The sequence below is a fragment of the Balaenoptera physalus genome, assembly GCF_965194825.1.
Source record: "Balaenoptera physalus genome assembly, chromosome: 17".
NCBI lineage: Eukaryota > Metazoa > Chordata > Mammalia > Artiodactyla > Balaenopteridae > Balaenoptera > Balaenoptera physalus.
The window spans coordinates 82,795,272-82,815,861 of NC_138895.1; the positions used below are offsets into that span (position 1 = coordinate 82,795,272).

A 20,590-nucleotide genomic window follows, 5' to 3' on the forward strand; every position below is an offset into this window, starting at 1 on the left:
GGTGGTCCAGTGGGTAAGACCCCAAGCTCCCAGTGCAGGGGGCCCAGGTTCGATCCCTGGTCGGGGAACTAGATCCCGCATGAACGCCGCAACTAAGAGTTCGCATGCCACAACTAAAGATCCCGCGTGCCGAAGATCCCATGTGCCTCGACTAAGACCTGACGCAGCCAAAATAAGTAAATCAATATTAAAAAAAAAAAAAAAAAAAAAAAAAAAAAAAGACAAGCTGCAGGGACTTCCCTGGCGGTCCAGCAGTTAAGACTCCAAGCTTCCACTGCAGGGGGTGCAGGTCCGATCCCTAGTAGGGGAAAAAGTTCCCTCATGCTGCTCAGTGCGGCCAAACATAAAAAAAGACAAGTGCAAGGGGCAGGCCTGCGACTGGGGTTCCTGATGAAACAAGGCTGCCGGTGGCGACTGGCGGGGGCGGGACACAGGCTCTTCCCTCCGCTCGTGCTCTCCAGCTGCCCCCGGCTCAGCCCTCCATGCTAACCTCCTCCAGGCCGGCTCCCCGCCTCCACACGTCCACGGAGATCACTGTAAAAACCCTGCCGGCTGATGCCCTCCTCTGCCCAGTCCCTCCTGGGCTCAAAGTCCCGCCAAAGGCTCCAAGCTCAGCATGACCTCCCTCCCTCCCCTTCTTCTGGTCCAAGTTGCTCCAAGGTGCCTTCTCAATGCACCTGCACTGACCACCATGCAGCAGGGCCCTGATCCTGCTCACCTGGCTTCTCCATCACAGGTGCCCCAGGCACACTTTACAAGCACATTACTTGTACACGACTTGTTTCAGTTCTCCATCTCCCCTCACATGTGCTCTGACTGTTCACCCCCAAAGGCTTTCCATGCCTCCAGATCAAGGTTAAGTTGTGATTACCAGTCTTGGCGCTGAGACGCCCTCCAAGTCTAACATGATGTTCTTGTAGTGAGGCACGTGTGTTCACACTGAACAAACCGCACACTTGTTAAAACAGCAGCACACAGCGGGAACAAAAGGTCCCCAGCGATGTCCCCCGCCCCCAGTCACCACGTGGAATCACAGGTAGAAAAGTGTCTCCTGGTTCAGCCAGCTGTGCCAGCTAATCACCTGGAGAAGGAATCTGGTGCTCCCCGGCACCACTGCCACCACGTGGTCACGCCAGGCGGGTCCCCACTGCACAGCACAGCTGGGTCTGTTCTGAACGACTCTGCCAGGAACGTGAGCTCCGAGCATCAAGGCCAACCCTTCACTTCCCTGGTACTGAGCCGTACAAGGCAGCTGTGGATACACAGCACCTGGTAAATGGTATTTATCAGGGATGTGGTCTGTGAAATGTATTCGTATGCCTCACGGCTTACAGAGTGAAGACCCAGGGGTCAGCCAGGAGGGTCAAGGAGAGGAGCACGCGTCTGACGGAGAGAAGCCACTGTGTGCGGAGTAAACAGCAGGATAAAGTGACCGAGGGAGGGACACAGCAACTCGCAGGCACTTCCTGGGGCCACGCATGAGGGAAGCGACAGCAACCCGCCCGCGTTCTGTCACCTGATCAGAGCACCTCCACCGTCAGGTGTTCATCCTCTGTATGAGGTTTGGAGAGGCCGAGCGAGTGCCCAGCCACACAGTCAGGATTCAAGCGAGGTCGGCCTGACCTGGAGCCCGCGCTCTGGGTTTGTATCACAGCGAGAGGAGGTCTGCCGGCGAGTCACGGCGACACCTAGCTCCCGGGAGCTCCAGACTCTCTGACACCCCAGTTTTTGTCCAAAGTTACCCTTTTTATCGCTCTGCATCTCCTTTGCCTTCTCTCCACTTTTCACTTGTACTTCTCTGTTAGCTCCTTTGTTCCTACAAAAAACAAATGATGCCACCTCCTGCTACCCGTAAGGCCAGAAGTCCTCGGTTTTCTCTCGTTCTGCTCGCCCGCCGCGTGGATGGGACCGTGCTCCGCAAGAGTAGCGGCAGGGGCTCTGAGAGCACAAGTGCCGCGGGGACGGGAGCCTCGGTCACGGTCTCTGAGACTCAGACGCAGCACCAGCTCCAGAGCACCCCGGTCACGCCAAACACCCGGCCACGGTCGCGTCTCGCATGAGCTCGGTTAAAGCAGGGGCCTGAGAAGCTGGTGAGCAAGTCCCCAGCGCAGGGGCCTCCCACCCTCCAGCCTCACAAACGAACGGCACAAAGCACGCCCACCTACCCCTGGGCCGCGGGAACGGGCCCGCCGGGTTCAAGCTGCCCCACCAGCATCAATGTGGCGTTGTAAGAAGCTACTCTCAATGGCTGTGTTATTTAACTTGGAGTCAAAGCTGATGAAACATCTCAAATGACTCAGACCTACGAACCTCGGCATTTTGACCTTTTATGTGCAACTCTCTAAGTACTACAGCTCAGAGCTGAGACACCCAGAAATAACGTGGAAAACCACAAAAACAGTGCCCCCTTGAGTGACTGCCCGGGAGGCGGGAGGGAGAGTCAAGATGGGCTTCAGCTGCAGCGAGGCAGACTGAGGTCAGCAGCCACCCGGATTCCTGAGCTGGCTGGTTTCGGCCAGGCTCCAGTTCTGTTTGTCGGTTGCTATGGGTTCTTACAGATGGACACAGAACACTTCTCACTGAGAATTCACTGAAGTCCCCAGTAATAACCTTTAGAAGTCTCCTTCTGACCCAGTTCTAAGTGAAGTTGTAGACAAGTTGTATTCAAAGCAACCTGGAACCGTAACTACAGCCACTGAAAAGGAGTGGTCGTCATTCAACCAGACCTTCAAGCTTTCTCAGGAAGGGAACCGCAGGTAAACTACAGTTAACTCCTTACGGTGCATCGCAAGAGCCTCTTCAGAACACCCACACTCCCACCTAGAACCCCTCCCCTCCACCGGCGACCCCCCTCTCTCGGGGGCTGCCCTCCAAGGTGTGTTTCCGGCATGAGCTGCTCCCTGGGGCTGCACGAGGCTCGTTTTGGCTTCCTCTCCCCGCCCTCTCTCCCAACACCAATGGGTCTCAAGCTCCTCCTAAAAAGCAAGCACCTGGGACATTTGCAAAATGGAATTTCCTGGGTCTTCAGGGGCAGAGATGGGGAAAAGCCTTCAGGTGATTCTGCGACCAGCTGCGGAGGTGGGCGCCAGGCTGCATTCTCCCAGGGCCCCAGTTCCCACTCACTGAGCACCGGCTGTGGGCGGGCCCGTGAAGCCATGTCCCCCCGAGCCCAAGCCCCGGTCCTCCACCTCCAGCGCCCGCCTCAGCCTTCCAGAACCTCAAACTCCACGTGTCCACGTGCCACGCACAAGTCCCCTCCCCGGAGCCCGCTGGCCCTTCTGCCGGTCACAAAGCCAGACGCGACGGCACCTTCTTGTTCAAACATTCAACAAGCGGGGTCAGGAAGGCGAGGATGTGGCCAGCTCCCCACTCCCCCCTCACGGGCTCTTGCTCTGGGCGGGCCCCTGATTCCCCCCATGAGGAGGCAGGACCAGACCACTGTGCAGACTCGCACCCACCCTCGCCGGAGACGAAGGTCCAGCACATCTCATCTCATGCGCACAGCAACCCTGAGGTTGGTGCTGTCCCCCCCATTTTCGAAGTGCGAAAGCTGAGGCTTAGAAAAGATACACAACCGCCAAAGTCACGGAGCTGGTGAGGCGTGGTTTGGAGCCCAGACACTAGCGGATGCCGCTGCCAAGTGGCGTCTACCTGGTAAGTGCAGACGACGAGATGCAAAGCTAGGCCAGGGCCAGAGTGCCGGCCGCTGGCTGCTTATACCCACAGGGCACCCAGCCCGCTACCCACGGCCATCCCACCCAGACGGGGTCCACTGTCTTAGACCCTGACTGCCCACCTCTTCCGTCACACCTGCCCCCATGCTGCTCTGCCAAGGCCGCCTCTTCCACCTGCAGGGCTGCTGGAATTACCTTCCTAGGACCCGTGCGATCACATGACAGTCCGCACGCCACCAAAGCAGATGGCGCCTTTCCTGGTGGGACGTGCCGCCTCCCCTACCACCTGCCCACCGGCCGCTGGGCGTTCACACCCTCTGTCCCCGGGCCCACTACCTCCTTCCTCAGCTCCAGTCACATCAGAGGTCCACAGAGGAACAAATGCACCACGGGACGAAGAGGCGGACACCTAAGGCGGCCGGGCCCAGACGAGGAACCTGAGGCCCAGGATGGGGACAGGGCTGGAGCCCACGACCAGGCTCCCTGCCTGCCCACTGCTCCAGCCATGACCTTGAGGACAGTGAGAGGAAGGAGAGGAAAGTGGGGTTTCAAGTTCTCAGCAGGCAGGGCTGGGCCGTCTCCCCCACCTGCAGTTCCACAGGAGGGGGACGCAGCGCACCCCCGCGGCACAAAGCAGCAGCCCTCTAAGAGCACGCCTGTGACCTTCAGGTTGTATGAGGACTTTAGTAGGTGGCAAGCACTGGCGAGTCAGCCGAGTCAGCGATGCTGAAGCCCTTTGTTTCTGAGCCTGTCTGCAAGGCTACGACTTAGGGAATGCTGTTGGGGAGACGTCCACCCTGATTTGCCGCCGTCCGTGCACACCTGTCGTCCCAGGGAAGTAATTAAGAGTGCCCTGTTTCACTTGCACAAGTTCCCAGTTTAGAGGATAAACTGTGGCGTCGCCAAGGGTACAGCTCTGTCCAAAGATAAATTAGGAGGGCACAGCTGCCCGGGCACAAAGCGTGAGGAGGTTTCAGGGTTTTAAATTTTGAGGGAAAAAAATGCAGACAAAAAATTAGAATAGTAAATACTTAATGACCTCTTCACTGCCTAGAGTGAAAAAGGACAGGCCTGTAACCCCAGCACCAAACCCCAGCCCCCCGGGAGGCAAGGGCGCTGGCGGCGGAGGCAGCTCAGCTGGGGGTGGGGCCGCAAAGTCGAGAGAAATGACTGGGAGCAAACAGGACAGAAGGGCGCTGAGAGCCGTCTCCCTACCACACACTGGGGAAGGAGGGGTCCACCGAGTCGGACAAGGAGAGAAGCTGCACGAGAGGCACGAGCCCCAGGCACGTTTTCCGCATCACACCGTGGTCCTTCTGCTGACAGAGCCCCACGTAAAGAGTGGATTCCACTGCACTGAAAATTAAAGGTGCAAAGCGGCCTGTCCCAAAACATCGCTGAAGATTAAGTGCGTCTGAATTAAACTTACGAGCAACTGGGTCTCATCAGCCTTCCCCAAAGAAACACAGGGACCCTGAACAATTAAAGAAAACTGGGGGGAAAGATATACATCCTCCGAAGAAGAGATCTTAAGGATCTCATGGTCTTCACAAGTCAGCGGGCGGGGGGTGGGGGGTGGGGGGTGGGCTAGCTGTAGAGTCGAGATTAAAGAGCCTCAAAGGCATAAAACCGAATTCACATGTGAACTTTTAATAAAATTCAGGATTCAAAACAACCGGGAAGTAAACACACTTCTGCGATAATGAGAAAAATTGATTATGGACTGTTAAGTGTGACAATAGCATTGAGTTTTAAATGTCCCCATCCTTCAGACATGGTACTTAAGTATTCAGGGTGAAACGACAGATCTGGAACTCACTCAAGAATATTTCCTCAAAGAAAAAAGAGAAAGGGGCAGATTTGAAGCAAATGTGGAAAATCTTGATAGTTGTTGAAGCTGGTGATGGATAAATAAATGGAAGCCGTATTATACCAGTCACTCTACTCATGTGTACTTTAAATTAATTCACAATAGAAACTATTTTAAAAGTCAAGTGATACATTCTGAGCGTTCACAAAACAAGAGGGCAGCAGACTACCCAGCCACGCCCTCCAGCCTGACGCAGCTTCACCCGGGCAAAGGCGGCTGCTATTTGGCAACAGTGCACCGTTATTGGAAGACCCGTCACATCTTCACTGAGATAACTGAGGGAGAAGAAGCGGGGTGCAGCAGGAGTTAAATGACACTAGAAACCACAGTGAAAGTTGGTCATTCTCAGAGTCATAATCCTTAGCTGTCGCTGAAGTTACTTTGTAGCAAAGCTGTGAGGAATTAACTCACAGGAGTCTGAGCACAGTGAAACCGACAGAAACAATCCCCTCGGGAGCATGCAATACTGAGACTCCATTTAAGGTCTTTAAGTGGTTAAAAAAAAAACAAACTGATTGATCATCTATGAAGGTTCAGGGTCACTGGGGAGTCCACGCATTCTAAACCACTAACTCTTTGGAAGAGTTAAAAAACAAACAAACAAACAAAGAAATAGTAACATACCTAACTTTAGAGTCCAGATACCAATTCACATATGTAATAGCATTTGTAACGGGCATAACGCAGGCTTACTGTGGACTCTACTTTTTATATTAATTTACTTAGTAAGTCACTTAATAATTGTATTAAAATGGGAAGTAGCAAAACTATCTGTAATTTTTTCTACAATCCAGATCAAATGTCTTTTTATTATTCTAAATTAGGAAATACATTAAAAAGAGTTTCATTGAAGAGACTCTATTCCAAAAATTCCTCTTAAAAATTAAAAGCCTTAGTGTGTAGAATAAAATTAAACAGCACCACAGCCTTATAATTACAGCACGCGTGCATAGCCTGAAATTTGGTTTCATTCCCATCCTGCCATTGGCTAAGAACTATCCTACAGACCCATTTATTTTTTCAACCAAAGCTGTCCGATTTCAGGGCAGGTTTATCTGTGAACCAAGAACAAGGGGCCCTCTCCCCACCAGGCCACAGTGCAGAGGCCCACATCAGAGCATGATTTTTCCAAGAGCCGTTAAGGACCTGAAATGAGCCTGGAGATCCGGAGAACTAAAGCTTTTTTGAAAATGAAATAGACCAGAAAAGATCCCAGTGCAGAGCACACAGCATCGGTTAGCGGTGCTTCCTGAAGCTCGAGTTTCAATTACACCCGAACACGCGAGGACATGGGTCCAGTCTACATGGAACAGGTGTTTCTTACTGGGGGTCAAGGTCAAAAGGACTGAGAGCCACTTCTCTAAGGAGAATGTATGGAGAGTCAGCGGGGATCAGACAGACCGTCCTAATGCTCGCTGGCCATATGACCCTCGCAAGGCTCTTAACCTCTCTGAGCCTCTGTTGTCCATCTTCAAAATGACCACCACCAACTTAGCAAGCTGTCCAATGGATTAGTTAACGTCAGACACAACACAAAGGTTTGACCTTCCTCAAGGTTCTTCGCTTTTTCTGGGCCTTCAACTTTTAAACTGAAAATGCGAAAAAATTGTAGCGCGTAGTGGCTAACACTTGCTGGGCTCCTCTACAGGGATCAGCGGGGAGATTCTCACTCACAGAGGTGAGGGCCGACCCTGCCATGTCACGGGTGGGCGCTGCCCATCCGGGGCTTCACGGAGCCAAGTCTGCTCCCAGGACCGTGACTACAGAGCCCCCGGCCCTTCCCCGCCAGGGCTGAGTCACCTTCCAGATTACGGTTAAAACCATTACGCCTAAAATCATTCTTCTATCAAACTGCTGAGGGCCCGTAAGGATTTAAAAGTTGGTCAGGCTCAGCCTTGGAGAACCTTTCTAACTAAGGGACATCAAAAAAAAGGATTCACAAGGCAGAGAACTGTTTGTGAAGAGACACAGCAGTGGGGGGAAACGTCAAGGGACCCAAATGCATCAGGAGAGCCCGGAACAGGTCGGGCCAGGGCCCCATCAGCAGGAGGCCGGGGAGGGCTAGGGCCCCTGGGAGAAGGCAGCACTGTGCCGAGGCGGCAGGGCCTGCAGCCCGCTGGAGCCTGGTGGACAAAGGGGACGGGATATGCCCTGTCCAAGTGGCAGGGCCAGCGGGAAATTTAGGAGCCACGTGCCTGGCGGGAGAAGGGAGAAAGCTTAACAACACTTAACCATTTTCTTGGCCCAGCAAGTTAATCGCCCTTCTACTCTGCATCAAAAAAAAAAAAAAAGTTAAAAAAAAAGTGTTACTGCTTTAAGTTTTTTAGAACTTTTCTAAATAAAGAGAGGCTGACTAGTAAGAAGGGAGGCTAAGGAAATCAGCACATCTCCTTACCTTCCTCTAGTAAATTGCAAAAGGCAAATTAGTACTTGAATAAGGAGCCGGCGTGTCTGGAATGAAAATGAGACGCACGCAGTTTTAGGGTTTTAGGGTGCCGCTTCCTATCCCTCTCAGTCTACGGCCCTAACTACCAGCACGAACTGGCCAAAATTCGGCATTTCCAGACTTTCCTTCAGAGAAGGGGCCGCAGAAGTACTGGCAAAAAGAAAAACGAAACTGAGAGCGCTCCAGGCTCGCCGCGGCTCGGTCTGCGCCGAGCAGCCGCGCTCCTCCCCGTGCCGCCCGCGCCCCGAGCTCGGCGCCCCCGGCCCGGGCCTCAACGCCCTCGGGCGCTTAGAGCCCGGCCCGGGCCTCGGCCCCGCCAGCCCCGCCGGCCCCGCGCGGCTCAAGGGCCCAGGAGCCTGGCGCAGGAGGCCGGGCCAGGCGGGCGCCCGGGCCTCGGGCCTACACGCGGGCCGCCCGGCCCAGTCCCGGCTCCGGCCCGGTCCCAGCCCTCCGGACCGCGGCGGGAACGCGGCGCAGGGAGGGCCCAGGCCGCGCGGGGCGCCCCGACGACTCGGGCCCGAGGAGGCCAGGGCTGCGTGTCCGCCGCGGGGCCGAGGAAACGGCCGGCGGCCCCGACCCCCGGCCTCCCGGCCCGCCAGCCCCGGTCCCCCGGCGCCCGCCCGCTGCCCGCGCCGCGCCGCGCTCGCGCCCAGCCCGCCAACCGCCGCCGGCGCCGCGGGGAGGAGCGCGCGAGCGGCCGGGCCGGCGCCCCGAGCGCGAGGACTCACCGGGGCCGGCTCCCGAGTACATGGTGGTGCCGCCGAGGGGCTCCGGGGCCGAGGGGCGGCCGCGCGCGCGCCACGGGCCCCGACGCCGCGAGCCGCGAGGGAGCCGCCGGCCGCACGATCCGCCCCGGCGCGGCCGCCAAACAGGTTTACCCGACGCGGCCGGGGCGGCGGGCGGAGGCGGCGGGCGGGCTGGCGGCGGGCGGGCGGGGGAGGGGCGAGGGAGAGCGGGCGGGGGAGGGGGAGGGCGGCCGGGAGGAGGGCGGGGGAGGAGGGAGGGGCCGGGGGAGGGGAGGCGGGGCGGGTCCGCGCGGCGGCGGCGGCGGCGGCGGCGGCGGCGGCGGCGGCGGCGGGGGGAGGGGGGGCGAGCAGGGGATCCGGGGCGCGGGCGCGGGGCCGGGGGGGCCTGGGGGGCGTCCCTCGCAGCCACTCAGAAGAACGACGTCTCCTCCGACTGGGCGGAGCGGGCCGCGCGGCGCTGCCACCGGAGGCCGGGAAGAAAGAAAAGAAAACACACCCCTTGTTTCCCCGCCGCCGGCGGCGCGCGCGGGGAGCCCGTTCTGGCTGCTCGCGGGCCGGACCCTTCCCCACCCTTAGCCCCCGCCGGACCGGGTGAACTTGGGCACCGTGTTGACGTGGTGGTGTCGCGTCCTGGCGCCCCGGCATCTCCGCCAGGCTTTTTTAAGTTATTAACGAAACAGGAATGTCGCGAAGGTTCCTCCCGACCCGGAGCTTGAACTTGAACGCGCCCCGGTCCTCGCTCACTACCACACCGCCACCTCCCGGCCGAGAACCCAGATATCCATCTAAAGAACTTTAGTTTTTGGTCAATTTTAGCTGCTATCAGTGATCAGATCAAAATAACACGCCCCATTCCAGCCCTCGGGGCCTCCCCAGTTTCTTTACGTGGGGCCCTTATCCAACCCCCTCACGCTCCTCCGTGCCTCTCGGTATTTGCCCCACTTGTGCGGATACGTCTCCCTCCAGCCCAAATCCGCCCCCATGGATCAAGTCCCCTGGGATCCAGCTGCTTTCTGGAGCCTTTTCCAGGGAGGCCAGCCAGAGGCCAACTCCTTTCTCCCCTCATTGGTGGGCGATTAGCAACCAGAAGGTGAAATACAATCCCAAATTGCCCATTGTCATTTAAACACATTTGCCATCTCATTCCTTCATCCTATAAGCAGGTATTATCTGCACACTGCGTGCCAGTAACTCTGTGTTCCTCCGGCCTCGGATGGTAGGAAGACGAACCGGAGTCTTGCTTGCAAGCATCCAATAGGTTTATTTCTCGTCTCTGCAGGTCCCCAAGGACGTTCTTAAATAAATGCAGGAGGACCAGCCTGTCCTCCAGGGAGAAGCTGAAAAGGCCTTCGATCTTCACCAAGTCACTGATACGAACAGGAGTCGGTCTCATGGCATCAGCCTCAGAGACGCCCATCCATCCCTCTCCAATCCTCTGCCCACCACCTCCACCCTCACCGAGGCCTGGACCACCTCTCCACCTTACACTCATGCTGTGGGAACACAAATCCGCACTTGACCCTAGGCAGCTACTCAGCCGTAATGTGTGTTTAGGAACCCAGGAAGTCCGGGTAAGAAGGCACACCAGGGTGGGACTGGGTACCACCCAGATGTCCATCAGTCTTCGAATAGGCGGTGAGAGCCACATATACTCATAAAGTGGAATCTAGCGATGAAAATGAACACCCTTCATCAAAGTACAACAACGTGGATGAATCTCTACAAGGTTGAGTGAAAGAAGCCAGAAGTCATACTGCATGAGTCCATGTATAAAATTTCTAAAACAGGCGAAATTGAACTGCATTGTTGAGGGAGGCATCGTTTAGTGGTAAAAAGCTGAAGAGAAAAAAAGGTGGCTACCTAAGAGTCAGAATGGTGGGTGGGTACTGCTGGGTATAGGGGTGCTGTGACCACGGAGAGGCCTGGGGCTTCGGGGGCGCGAGCCTCCTGCCCATGACAGAGCTGTTCATTTTGCAAGTCTCTTAAGCTGCACATTTTTTAAAAATATACTTTTCTGTACCTTTGCTATATTTCACCATAAAGACATTTAAAAATCATAATCATAAATGTTATCCCTCTTATATTTAGGACCCTCCACGCCCGAGGGCTGCTCTGCGTCCGCCTGGTCCCCTCCCTCACACAGCCACCGCACTATCTTCCGCCCCAAATCACTGAATCACTCGGAGGCCTCACGGCTCTGCTGTGTGCTCCTGTAATCTCGAGCCTCAGAAAGCGCCCCGAAGGCGCTGTAATTGCCGCCTCCCTTCAACTCGCCTTCTGCTTCTTTGATGCTCGCGTTGGGTAACTTTGTTGCAAGGGCTCCTTTGCAAGTCCGGCCAGATACTGTCTACCCAGCGCTTCCTTGCGTCGCTTCTCTGCAGAGACAGCGCTGGCCTAAGCCCCGCCTCCCCGCCCTCCCTCACCAGGGATCCTCCTTCGCCCGCGTCTCCCAGGCATCATGCCCCACCGCTAGTGTCGAGGAATCCCGCCCCCTTTCTGTGCGCCCCGCCTTGTCCCCCACGAGCTCCAGGCCACGTCCGTCTCCTCTCCCCTCCTCCCAACCCGCTCTTTCACCAGTGTCCCAAGCACTGCCAAGATTCGCCATCCACGGAAGCAAAGCCCAGGCCCCTCTGCCGTGTGCCTCTTCCCCAGGGAGTGAGTTCACTTAACCCACTCAATCCAGTCCACGCAGTTCTCTGGGAAATGCCTCTAGAACCTTCTCCAGCCCTTCACTGCTCTGCTTCTCCAGGCCTTCATCCAACACTTGGGTGTTGACCACATGGGGTGGGCTCCTGGGGCTTCTGGGGCCCAGTCCTTCTCTCGGATACCATTCATTGCTCTGTATTTGGATCCCATACAGGTCCCTCTGCTCTGCTAAGCCTGCAGGGCTGTAAGCACAGCCAGGGACCCCACAGGTTTGCATGTCAGGCACACCGGATCCAGAGCAGTAACCCTGCAGGAAAGGCAAAGGACACTCGGGAAAACACACAGCTCGCTGCTGTGGCCATCGGGCCCACAAAGCACTCAATGTTGGGGGCCCTTTGTCTCTTCAAGACTAAAATGTGGGCACTGAAATAAAACAGTTTCCAAAAACATCTTCTGCATGTGATAAACGAGGGGTTAGGAGGTCAAATAAGCTGGGAAGCATTGAGTTAAACAACACTAAACAGATTTTTTGGCTGAAGACCTTCTCAGAGCCTTTAACACAGTATTAACAGTTATGATTCCAGTGACTTCCCTGGTGGTCCAGTGGTTAGGACTCCATGCTTCCACTGCAGGGGGCACAGGTTCCATCCCTGCGTGGGCAGCCAAAAAATTAAAAAAAAAAAAAAAAAAGAGTTGTGATTCTACAAAGAGGAAGGAGGGGAACAGACTGGATGTGTCCCAGCCCACTGGACCACAGAACCCTTTTATCACAGGGTACCTCCAGGTTCCGTGGAGCACACTTTGGGAAACACTGCGGTAGAGCTCTTCTATGATGCCTTCCAGCTCTAAGCTTCTAAGATTCTCTGAATAAAAATATTGGCTGTTTTCCTGAATTAAAAACTCAAGAGCATGGTTGTGAGTTGACAAAAGCCCATATGTTCCTGATACGTTCTCTCATATCAGGAACAAACGACACTCCTAAGCAATTTCTTCACACTGAACCCAACATTAAATGCAAACCACTTAGTTTGAATACATAAATAACTTTGTCATTTGTGTACCCAACAGAGGCTAAGTGGAGAATCCTGAATATGCAAGCAACCAGGGCCACCTCCTTGCACCACCCTGGAGGCGTTGACACCACTGTGCACAGAGGCTGTCATCCACTGGAACACGGAAGTGCAGGGGAGGGGGCATCTAATGTGTGTCCAGGAGACATCGTTTACTCTAGAGTGTGTTCCTTCCTCTGTATGATAAGGAAAGAATAGCCAAGATGCCACTGACACTGAAAAAGTAACTCAAAATGGATGAAGGATTTAAATGTAAACATAAAGCTATAAAACTTTAAAAATAATAGGAGAAAATCTCTGGGTTCTAGGGCCACTAGGCAAACAGTTCTAAGGGACAATCCACAAAAATAAAAGTGGATACCCTGGACTTCATCAAAATTAAAGCTTTTGCTCTGTGAAAGCCTCCATTAAAAGCTTAAAAAGACAAGCTGTAGAGTAGGAGAAAATATTTGCATACCGCATATCTGACAAAGGACTAGTATCTAGAATATAGAAAGAACTCTCAAAATTCAACTGTAAAAGAGCAAAAAATCTGTTCAGAACATGGGCAATAGACACGGAGAGACATTTCACTATAGAGAAGAGGCCAATGGCAAACAGGCACATGAAAAGATGTTCAACATCACTGATCATTAGAGAAACGCAAACTCAAACCACAACAAGATAACAACACATACCTATCAGAATGGCTAAAATAAAAAATATTGACAGCAACAAAGCTAAGGAGAATGTGGAGAAACTAGATCACTCTTGCTTTGCTGGTGGGAACGTCCAATGGTACAGCCTTTAGGGAAAACAGTTTGGCAGTTTCTCAAAACACCAAACATATAGCTACCACATGACCCAGCAATCGTACTCCTGGGCATTTCTCCCAGAGAAGTGACGACTCGTGTTTACACATAAATCTGTACATGAATATTTATAGCAGCTTTATTTGTATAACCCCAAACTGGAAACAACCCAAATGTCCTTCAGTGGGTGAATGGTTAAACCAACTGTGGTTGGTCCACACCATGGAATACTCCTCAGCAGTATAAAGGAGCAAACTATTGAAATACACAACCACTTGGATGAATCTCAAGAATTATGCAGAGGGAGAAAAAGCCAATTCCAAAAGGTTACATATTGTATGATTGCATTTATATACCACTCCTGAAATGACAAAGTAATAGAAATGAAGAAGAGATTAGTGGCTGCCAGAGGCTGAAAGGGGGTGGATGGGAGGGAAGATGGTGGGCTATGAAAAGATGCCATGAAGGACCCTCCTGGTGGTAGAAAAGTTCTGTATCTTGACCTTATCAATGTTGTGTGTTTTTTTTTCAATTTTTATTGATTGATTGATTGATTTTGGGCTGCACTGGGTCTTCGTTGCTGTGCGCTGGCTTTCTCTAGTTGCGGCGAGCGGGGGCTACTCTTCGTTGTGGTGCGTGGACTTCTTATTGTTGTGGTTTCTCTTGTCATGGAGCACAGGCTCTAGGCACGCAGGCTTCAGTAGTTGCAGCTCACGGGCTCAGTAGTTGCAGCTCACGGGCTCTAGAGCGCAGGCTTAGTAGTTGTGGCGCATGGGCTTAGTTGCTCCACGGCATGTGGGATCTTCCCGGACCAGAGATCCAACCCACATCCCCTGCATTGGCAGGTGGATTCTTAACCACTGCGCCACCAGGGAAGTCCCGACCTTATCAATGTTAATATCCTGGTTGTGATATTGTATGGTAGTTTTCCAAGATATTGCCATTGGGGAGACTGGATAAAGGGTACCTGGGATCCCTCCATTTTATTTCTTACTTAACTGCATGTAAATCTACAATTATCTCAAAACAAACAGGTTAATAATACTTCAAAAGAAAAAAAAACCAAAACACTCTCGTGTGCCAGAACCATACCCCCAAACAGACACACACACCCCAGGACAGAATTATTAGATTAATGCCAATGCACCTTGCAAGAAATGTCTCTTTCCTGCCTGGAGAAGTCAGGTCCCAGGCTTAAACCTCTAAAAAACAGTTCCTAGGACGTTCGAAGCTGCTTTCCAGGGAGTTACAACACAATCCAACCTCCCAACAAAGGTCACTTACCTCTGAAGCTATGTGAGTGAGGAGACTCACCTGTGTGGTCGCCCTCAGGTTCACGCACGAGGGCTGTAGCTCAACCAGCGACCCCTGTACTTTCCATGTTCTCTGTGAATCCCACCCCTCTCCACCGCCAGTGCTCCAGTAGACAGTTTCATCGCCACCATCAGGGACCGTCAGAAAAAAATATCAGCAACAGATGTGCACTGGGAAAGCGCCACCTGTTTGTTTGTTTGTTTCCTTCATCTGTCATTGAAATATTAAATGTACACTTTGGATATCTCATGGGATTACCCATCAAAAGCGAACTGTTGGTAATCTGAAAAGAAGAGCTGAAACACCCCGGGGATGCCGTGTTCTCCTGGAAGAACTACGTTAGCAGCTGAGTTGCTCGGTGACTCAGGTGACATTTGGCACGTGCCTTTACACACAGCATCCCAAGGTGTTACGCGGTGTTAGTATCCTGTGCAGACTGTATTCTCACGACTGCTGCCTTTATTAGGGGGCAACAGAAGCAGCCAAAAGACATCCTCATCATCCGACCAGAGGAGAGAGGGTTGGCAGTGACGGGAGCCAACCAGACCCCTGCCCACCCCCCAGCCCCCAGCTCCATCCACCCCACAGAGCCTGGAGGTGAGCCGTCAGAAAGGCCAAGGAGGTGACCACGTGGTGTTGTGGTGACATGGTGACAGCCACGTCTTTCAGATCTGCCACCACCATCCTCTATCGGCCTGATGGCCTGGCCCCTAGCGGGATGGGGTAGAGGGGCCTGCACGTCACATTCCGTCCTCTGTGAGAGCGTCGGAATACTGGCTACACCTTCTGCTTTTCCAGACAGGGATAAGTCTTTTTCGGTTTTATGAACTGTTTCTATTCAAACTGCTGCATTTTCCACAAAGGCATTGATCTCCACCTTTCAGGCTGGCACACTTACTTGATGACCCTTAAACTTAACTCAAGATCCATTTCCTCTTTGAAGGAACTGGGGTCCCACCTGCAAGGTGTGGGTGGCCTTGCCTCCCCTGTTCCCAGCCTGGGGACAGCCCAGGTTTCTGGAGCACAGCGTGAGACCATCCCACCCCCACCAAGCACGTGCCAACGCCACAAAGAACTTGTTTATGTTGTAAGGTCAAGAGTTACAAACTCATCCAAATATATGTTCCTCAAAGTTCTTGGGGGTGAATGTGGATGTGGTGTATGCAACTTGTAGCATTTCCTGGAGTCAAAAGAAATAAATAAAGGCTATTTTTCATATAGGGAGAAACCATTAAGTAAACATTATACTATTTATGAAAGGAATAAAGCATATAAAGTGTAAACAAGTATTCATTTTTAACTCTCCACAATGATTCCTCTCTACTATCATTTTTATCATCTAGCATGATGTTTCTTTGAAATAATTTACCGATGAACTATCATTTAGCAAGGTTTTTGTCTATAAGGTCAATATTTTTAAATTAACCATAATTCTATATACTAGTGACAATTAAAAATTAAATGTAAAGAGTAAAACATCAAAAATCTAAGAATTCATGTAATAAAAGATGTGCAAAACACATCAGAAATCTATAAAACAGAAATCTATAAGGCATTACCGAGAAATTTCATAAGACCTAAATAAATGGAGGAAGAGAGCATGTTCCTGAACTCACTAGTGTAAAGATGTCACTTGTCCCCAAATTGATCTATAGATTCAGTGCAATCCCAATACGTTTGTTTGTTTGTTTTTGCGGGGTGGTTGCAGGGGATGGGATTTGACAAGCGTATTTTACAATTTGTATGGAAATACAAAGGGCAAAAGCAGCTAAGACGCTCTTGAGAAGAAGAACCAGGTGGCACAGCTTGCGCTGCCAGATCAGGACTTATTATGAAGCCATAGTAATTAAGACAGAATGGCATTGCCTGTCAGTAGACAGAGACCAATGGAAGAGAAGAGAGAGGCCAGAAAGTGACCCCACATACGCAGTCACTTGACTTATGAAGAAGCACCTCAGAGCAGTGGGGAAAGGATGAGCTTTCTCCTAAGTAGTGCTGGGACAATTAGGTATCCATATGGGAAAAATGCATCAAAACTCAATTCCAGGGGGATTCTAGACTAAACGTGAAAGGTAAAACAATAACAACTTTAAAAGACAATACAGGAGGGCTTCCCTGGTGGCGCAGTGGTTAAGAATCCGCCTGCCAATGCAGGGGACACGGGTTTGATCCCTGGTCCGGGAAGATCCCACATGCCGCAGAGCAACTAAGCCCGTGCGCCACAACTACTGAGTCTAGGGCTCTAGAGCCGCGAGCCACAACTATTGAGCCCACATGCCACAACTACTGAGCCCGTGTGCCACAACTACTGAAGCCCGTGTGCCTAGAGCCCGTGTTCCACAACAAGAGAAGCCACCACAATGAGAAGCCCACACACCCCAACAAAGAGTAGCCCCCGCTCGCCGCAACTAGAGAAAGCTTGCGCGCAGCAACAAAGACCCAACGCAGCCAAAAAAAAAAAAAAAGACAAAAAAGACAATATAGGAGACTGTTTTCATGACCTTGAGGTAGGGAAAGATTTCTTAACTGAGGCAAAAGAACACTACCATGAAGAAAAATTGAACTTCATTAAATTAAGAACTTCTTTTCATCAGAAGACACCATAAGTGTGCCCCTTATGTGGAACTGATTTTTTAAAAACTAGAAAAAAATCCTGAGACTATTAGGAAAATTTGAATTCTGACTGGATATTTCATGATATTAAGGAATAATTATTAAATTTTTAAAGCTCTGATAATGGTGTTTTGATTATGTCAATAAAAGGGAGTGCTTATCTTTTTTCTTTCTTTTTTGTTTTTTTGGGCACACGGCACGGCTTGCGGGATCTTAGTTCCCCAACCAGGGATCGAACCCGGGCTGTGGCAGTGAAAGCACCAAGTCCTAACCACTAGACCGCCAGGAAGTTCCCTCAATATTTTACGTAAGTCCCTCTCCATCACCTGCCAGCCCTTCCCCATGACCGTGGATGTCACCTCTTCAGCGCCTTGGAGCATCCAGCTCCCCGCAAGGCCCCTGCCCCACCTGCCGCAGCTGGCTCCCCTTGGCCTGCTCTGGTCTACGCGCCTCTCTTTTCAAAGCACGTTAGGTGCTGTCACTTCTTGAAAAACGTCCCCGCCACCCTGTTGCTCGCGGGGTAGAGACACAGCCAGGTGTGGCCTGCATCCTCGGGAACAGCCCTGCCCTCCCGTCCCTGCTCTGGACCGGGCCACCCCGCTGCCTTCATCGCATGTCCTCACGATGCCCTGAGCCTAGGCCTGAGGGCTGTTCGGAGAGCAAACCCAGAGGAAAACCCAGGTGTCCACACTGGAGGGAGTCAGAGGCCAACATGCCTGTCTTCTGCCCACACCTAGAACGTCACCTGCCTTTCTGAATGGCACCACGCGAGGGGCGTTGAGGAAGACAGGAAGGGCAGCTAGCACTTACGCCGTGCTTGGGTTTCTGTCCCATAAACACCATCTTGGGGAAGCTAGATGGCCTCACTTCTCTGAAGAGGCAGGGGGTGGAGCCTCGCTGCTCTGGGATGGGTCCTGTGTCCCCCGCACCTGCTGGGGTTAGCGTGCCGTCCTCACTGGGACAACCCGGGCTGGGTGTGGTCAGCAGTGAGGGTACACACGTCTCGCTCCTACTGTGGGGCCTGGTACTCCAGCGGGCGCTCTGTAATGGCGCCCCAACACCCACCCGAGGTCCTCTGTCTCAAGATCCTGTCCTTTCCCCATGGCCGTGCACACAGGGGGCGATCAGAACCGGGACACATCCGGATCCAGTGCAGTCACAGCAGAGAACGCCGTGAATCAGTCTGGGGTGGAGGGGGCTGCCGCTTCCATCCTCTTACTGGGCTCTCAAGTTGAGAAGCGAAGAGTCTCGTTCTGTGTTTCTTGAAAAAGCAGAGCTGAGAGTGGCTCCGGGAGAGGAATAACCTCCTGCCCCCCAGGATCGTGCAGGAGCGTGAATATGGCATCGTGAGCTTCCTCCGGCCCAAGTGCCTGTTCTCAGCACCGCACATGTATTTCCTCATTCAGTCCTCAGGCTATAGGTGGGAAACAGGCAGGGGACCACACAGCCCATGAGCACAGAGCCCGGCTTTGAACCCGCGCAGCTTGGTCCCAACCTCGACACCAGCCACCTCCCAACAGGCGCAGGGGGGCCGTCACACCAAGGGTTCCACAGCTGATCTCTTGGTTTCTTCTGACTGTGAAGTTCACTGATGCACTTGGCATTGCTGGTCCCCAGTTTTGTTCACATACTCCCTAAAGTAATTTAAAATATGTTTTATCTCCCTCACACATTAAGTTGACACCTAAAATATTTCATAAGTTTAAATAGCTACAAAAGAATACAATTTCTGGCATACTGTAAATATTGACACTTAAAAATAAAACTGTCATATCACTTTAAAATGTAACCAGATGGAATATAAATAGCATATCAATTTGATATCCAACACGATCCATTACAAACAGTACATGATGAACCTCTAATGCTTAGACACCTCTTTCTGTTACCCACAGAAATCATCTTTTCCTTTGACTGCTGCCAGGTTATTTATCCTAAAATAATATTTTTACATTTGAAAGTTTTATGGATCACTCTACAACATACTTCTCTACAACAAAAATGTGTAAATAAATTGAAATTTTGTTTTATTTCCTGCGATGCTCTAAGTGTTAAAAATAATTCTTCTGGATTTATTTATCACTATGATTATCAGTTCACAATTGAGCAAAACACAAATATATGACACATTTGGAGGAATAATTCTCAGCCATGAAAAGTACACTTCTGTTGGAGATGCATCTTTTAATATTCATTCTTTTTTAAAATAAATTTATTTATTTATTTTTGGCTGCATTGGGTCTTTGTTGCTGTGCACGGCTTTCTCTAGTTGCGGCGATCAGGGGGCTACTCTTTGTTGTGGTGCGCGAGCTTCTCACTGCGGTGGCTTCTCCTTGCAGAGCACGGGCTCTAGGCGCGCGGGTTTCAGTAGTTGTGGCATGCAGGTTTCAGTAGTTGTGGTGTGTGGGCTCAGTAGTTGCGGCGCACGGGCTCAGTTGCTCCGCGTCATGTGGGATCTTCCCGACCAGGGCTCGAACCCGTGTCCCCTGCATTGGCAGGCGGATTCTTAACCACTGCGCCACCAGGAAAGCCCGGAAACGCGTCTTTTAAAGTAAGGAATGGGGCCCGGGAAGGACTGCTGGCCGGATTGAGACAAGGCTCGATTCTGCAGATGTCAGTGCCGAGGGCCGTGTTCCCATCAGTGGTGGTGGGAATGGAAGGGGCTGTGTCACTGCAGCGCGGCAGCTCTGACCCTTCCCAGTGACGTGCCAAAGTCGCATAGTGAACCCCCCTGACAATTACATGTGATGACCGACGGCTGGCCGGCTGACCCTTCAACGAGCTCTGCCTTCACGGTGAGGAAAGCCCCATGCTGGAAATCACCTGGCTTTCACAAGGATCTTTTATGACCCCAATAGAGTCTGCAAGAAAGGCGTGGTGGATCCGATCGCTGCCCAAAAGTCACGGCTCCTGCCTCTTCTCCCACTGGAACGGTTTATTTCTAGATCCGTTGACGCTGGGCTCAACCATGTGACTTGCGTAGACCACTAGGATGTCAGCAGAGCTGCCCTAAGAGGCCTTAGATGCCGTTGTGGGGCTGGGCCCGGGACTTGGCCCCCTCCCCATGGCCCACACACGTCACCGAGAGGAACCTTCCTCATCCTGGACCCTGGGTGACCGGGGAGCCTCCAGTCCAAGCGTAGCTGGGTCAGCCGGCTGCCAGCTGGTGCACAGAAGCACAGTGAAATGAGTAAGCGATGTTACACAGCGAAAGCTGATTCAAAACCCCGAGGGGCTTTTTTTAAAAAGGGAAATTGACAAACTGATTTCACTTGTGTTTTTTCTTGGCCGTGTGGCTTGCGGGATCTTAGTTCCCCAACCAGGAATTGAACTGGCACCCTCGGCAGTGAAAGCGCGGAGTCCTAACCACTGGAATTCCCTCAGAATTTATATATAACTGCAAATGAGTTAGAAGAGCCA

General features: G+C 52.3%; 1 protein-coding gene and 1 long non-coding RNA gene across 11 annotated transcripts in view; one reads left to right on the forward strand and one right to left on the reverse strand.

Moving 5' to 3' along the window:
- The window catches only part of AGO2 (argonaute RISC catalytic component 2), a 114,604-nt gene extending 105,683 nt beyond the window's left edge, over nucleotides 1-8,921 (reverse strand). For 4 of the 10 annotated variants that reach the window (XR_014255691.1, XR_014255692.1, XR_014255693.1 and 1 more), the window contains exon 1: nucleotides 8,719-8,921. Coding sequence is in view for 6 of the 10 variants with exons in the window: in XM_082433829.1 (XP_082289955.1) it covers nucleotides 8,719-8,740 (22 nt within the window). In the remaining 4 variants the exon portion in view is untranslated. Of the gene's footprint in view, nucleotides 1-718; nucleotides 1,817-8,718 lie in introns of those variants that run through there. The other 6 variants (XM_082433834.1, XM_082433835.1, XM_082433832.1 and 3 more) reach the window with 3 other exon arrangements.
- The window catches only part of LOC309646997, a 404,605-nt gene that overhangs the window by 148,657 nt on the left and 235,358 nt on the right, over nucleotides 1-20,590 (forward strand). The gene's annotated exons all lie outside the window — the stretch shown is intronic.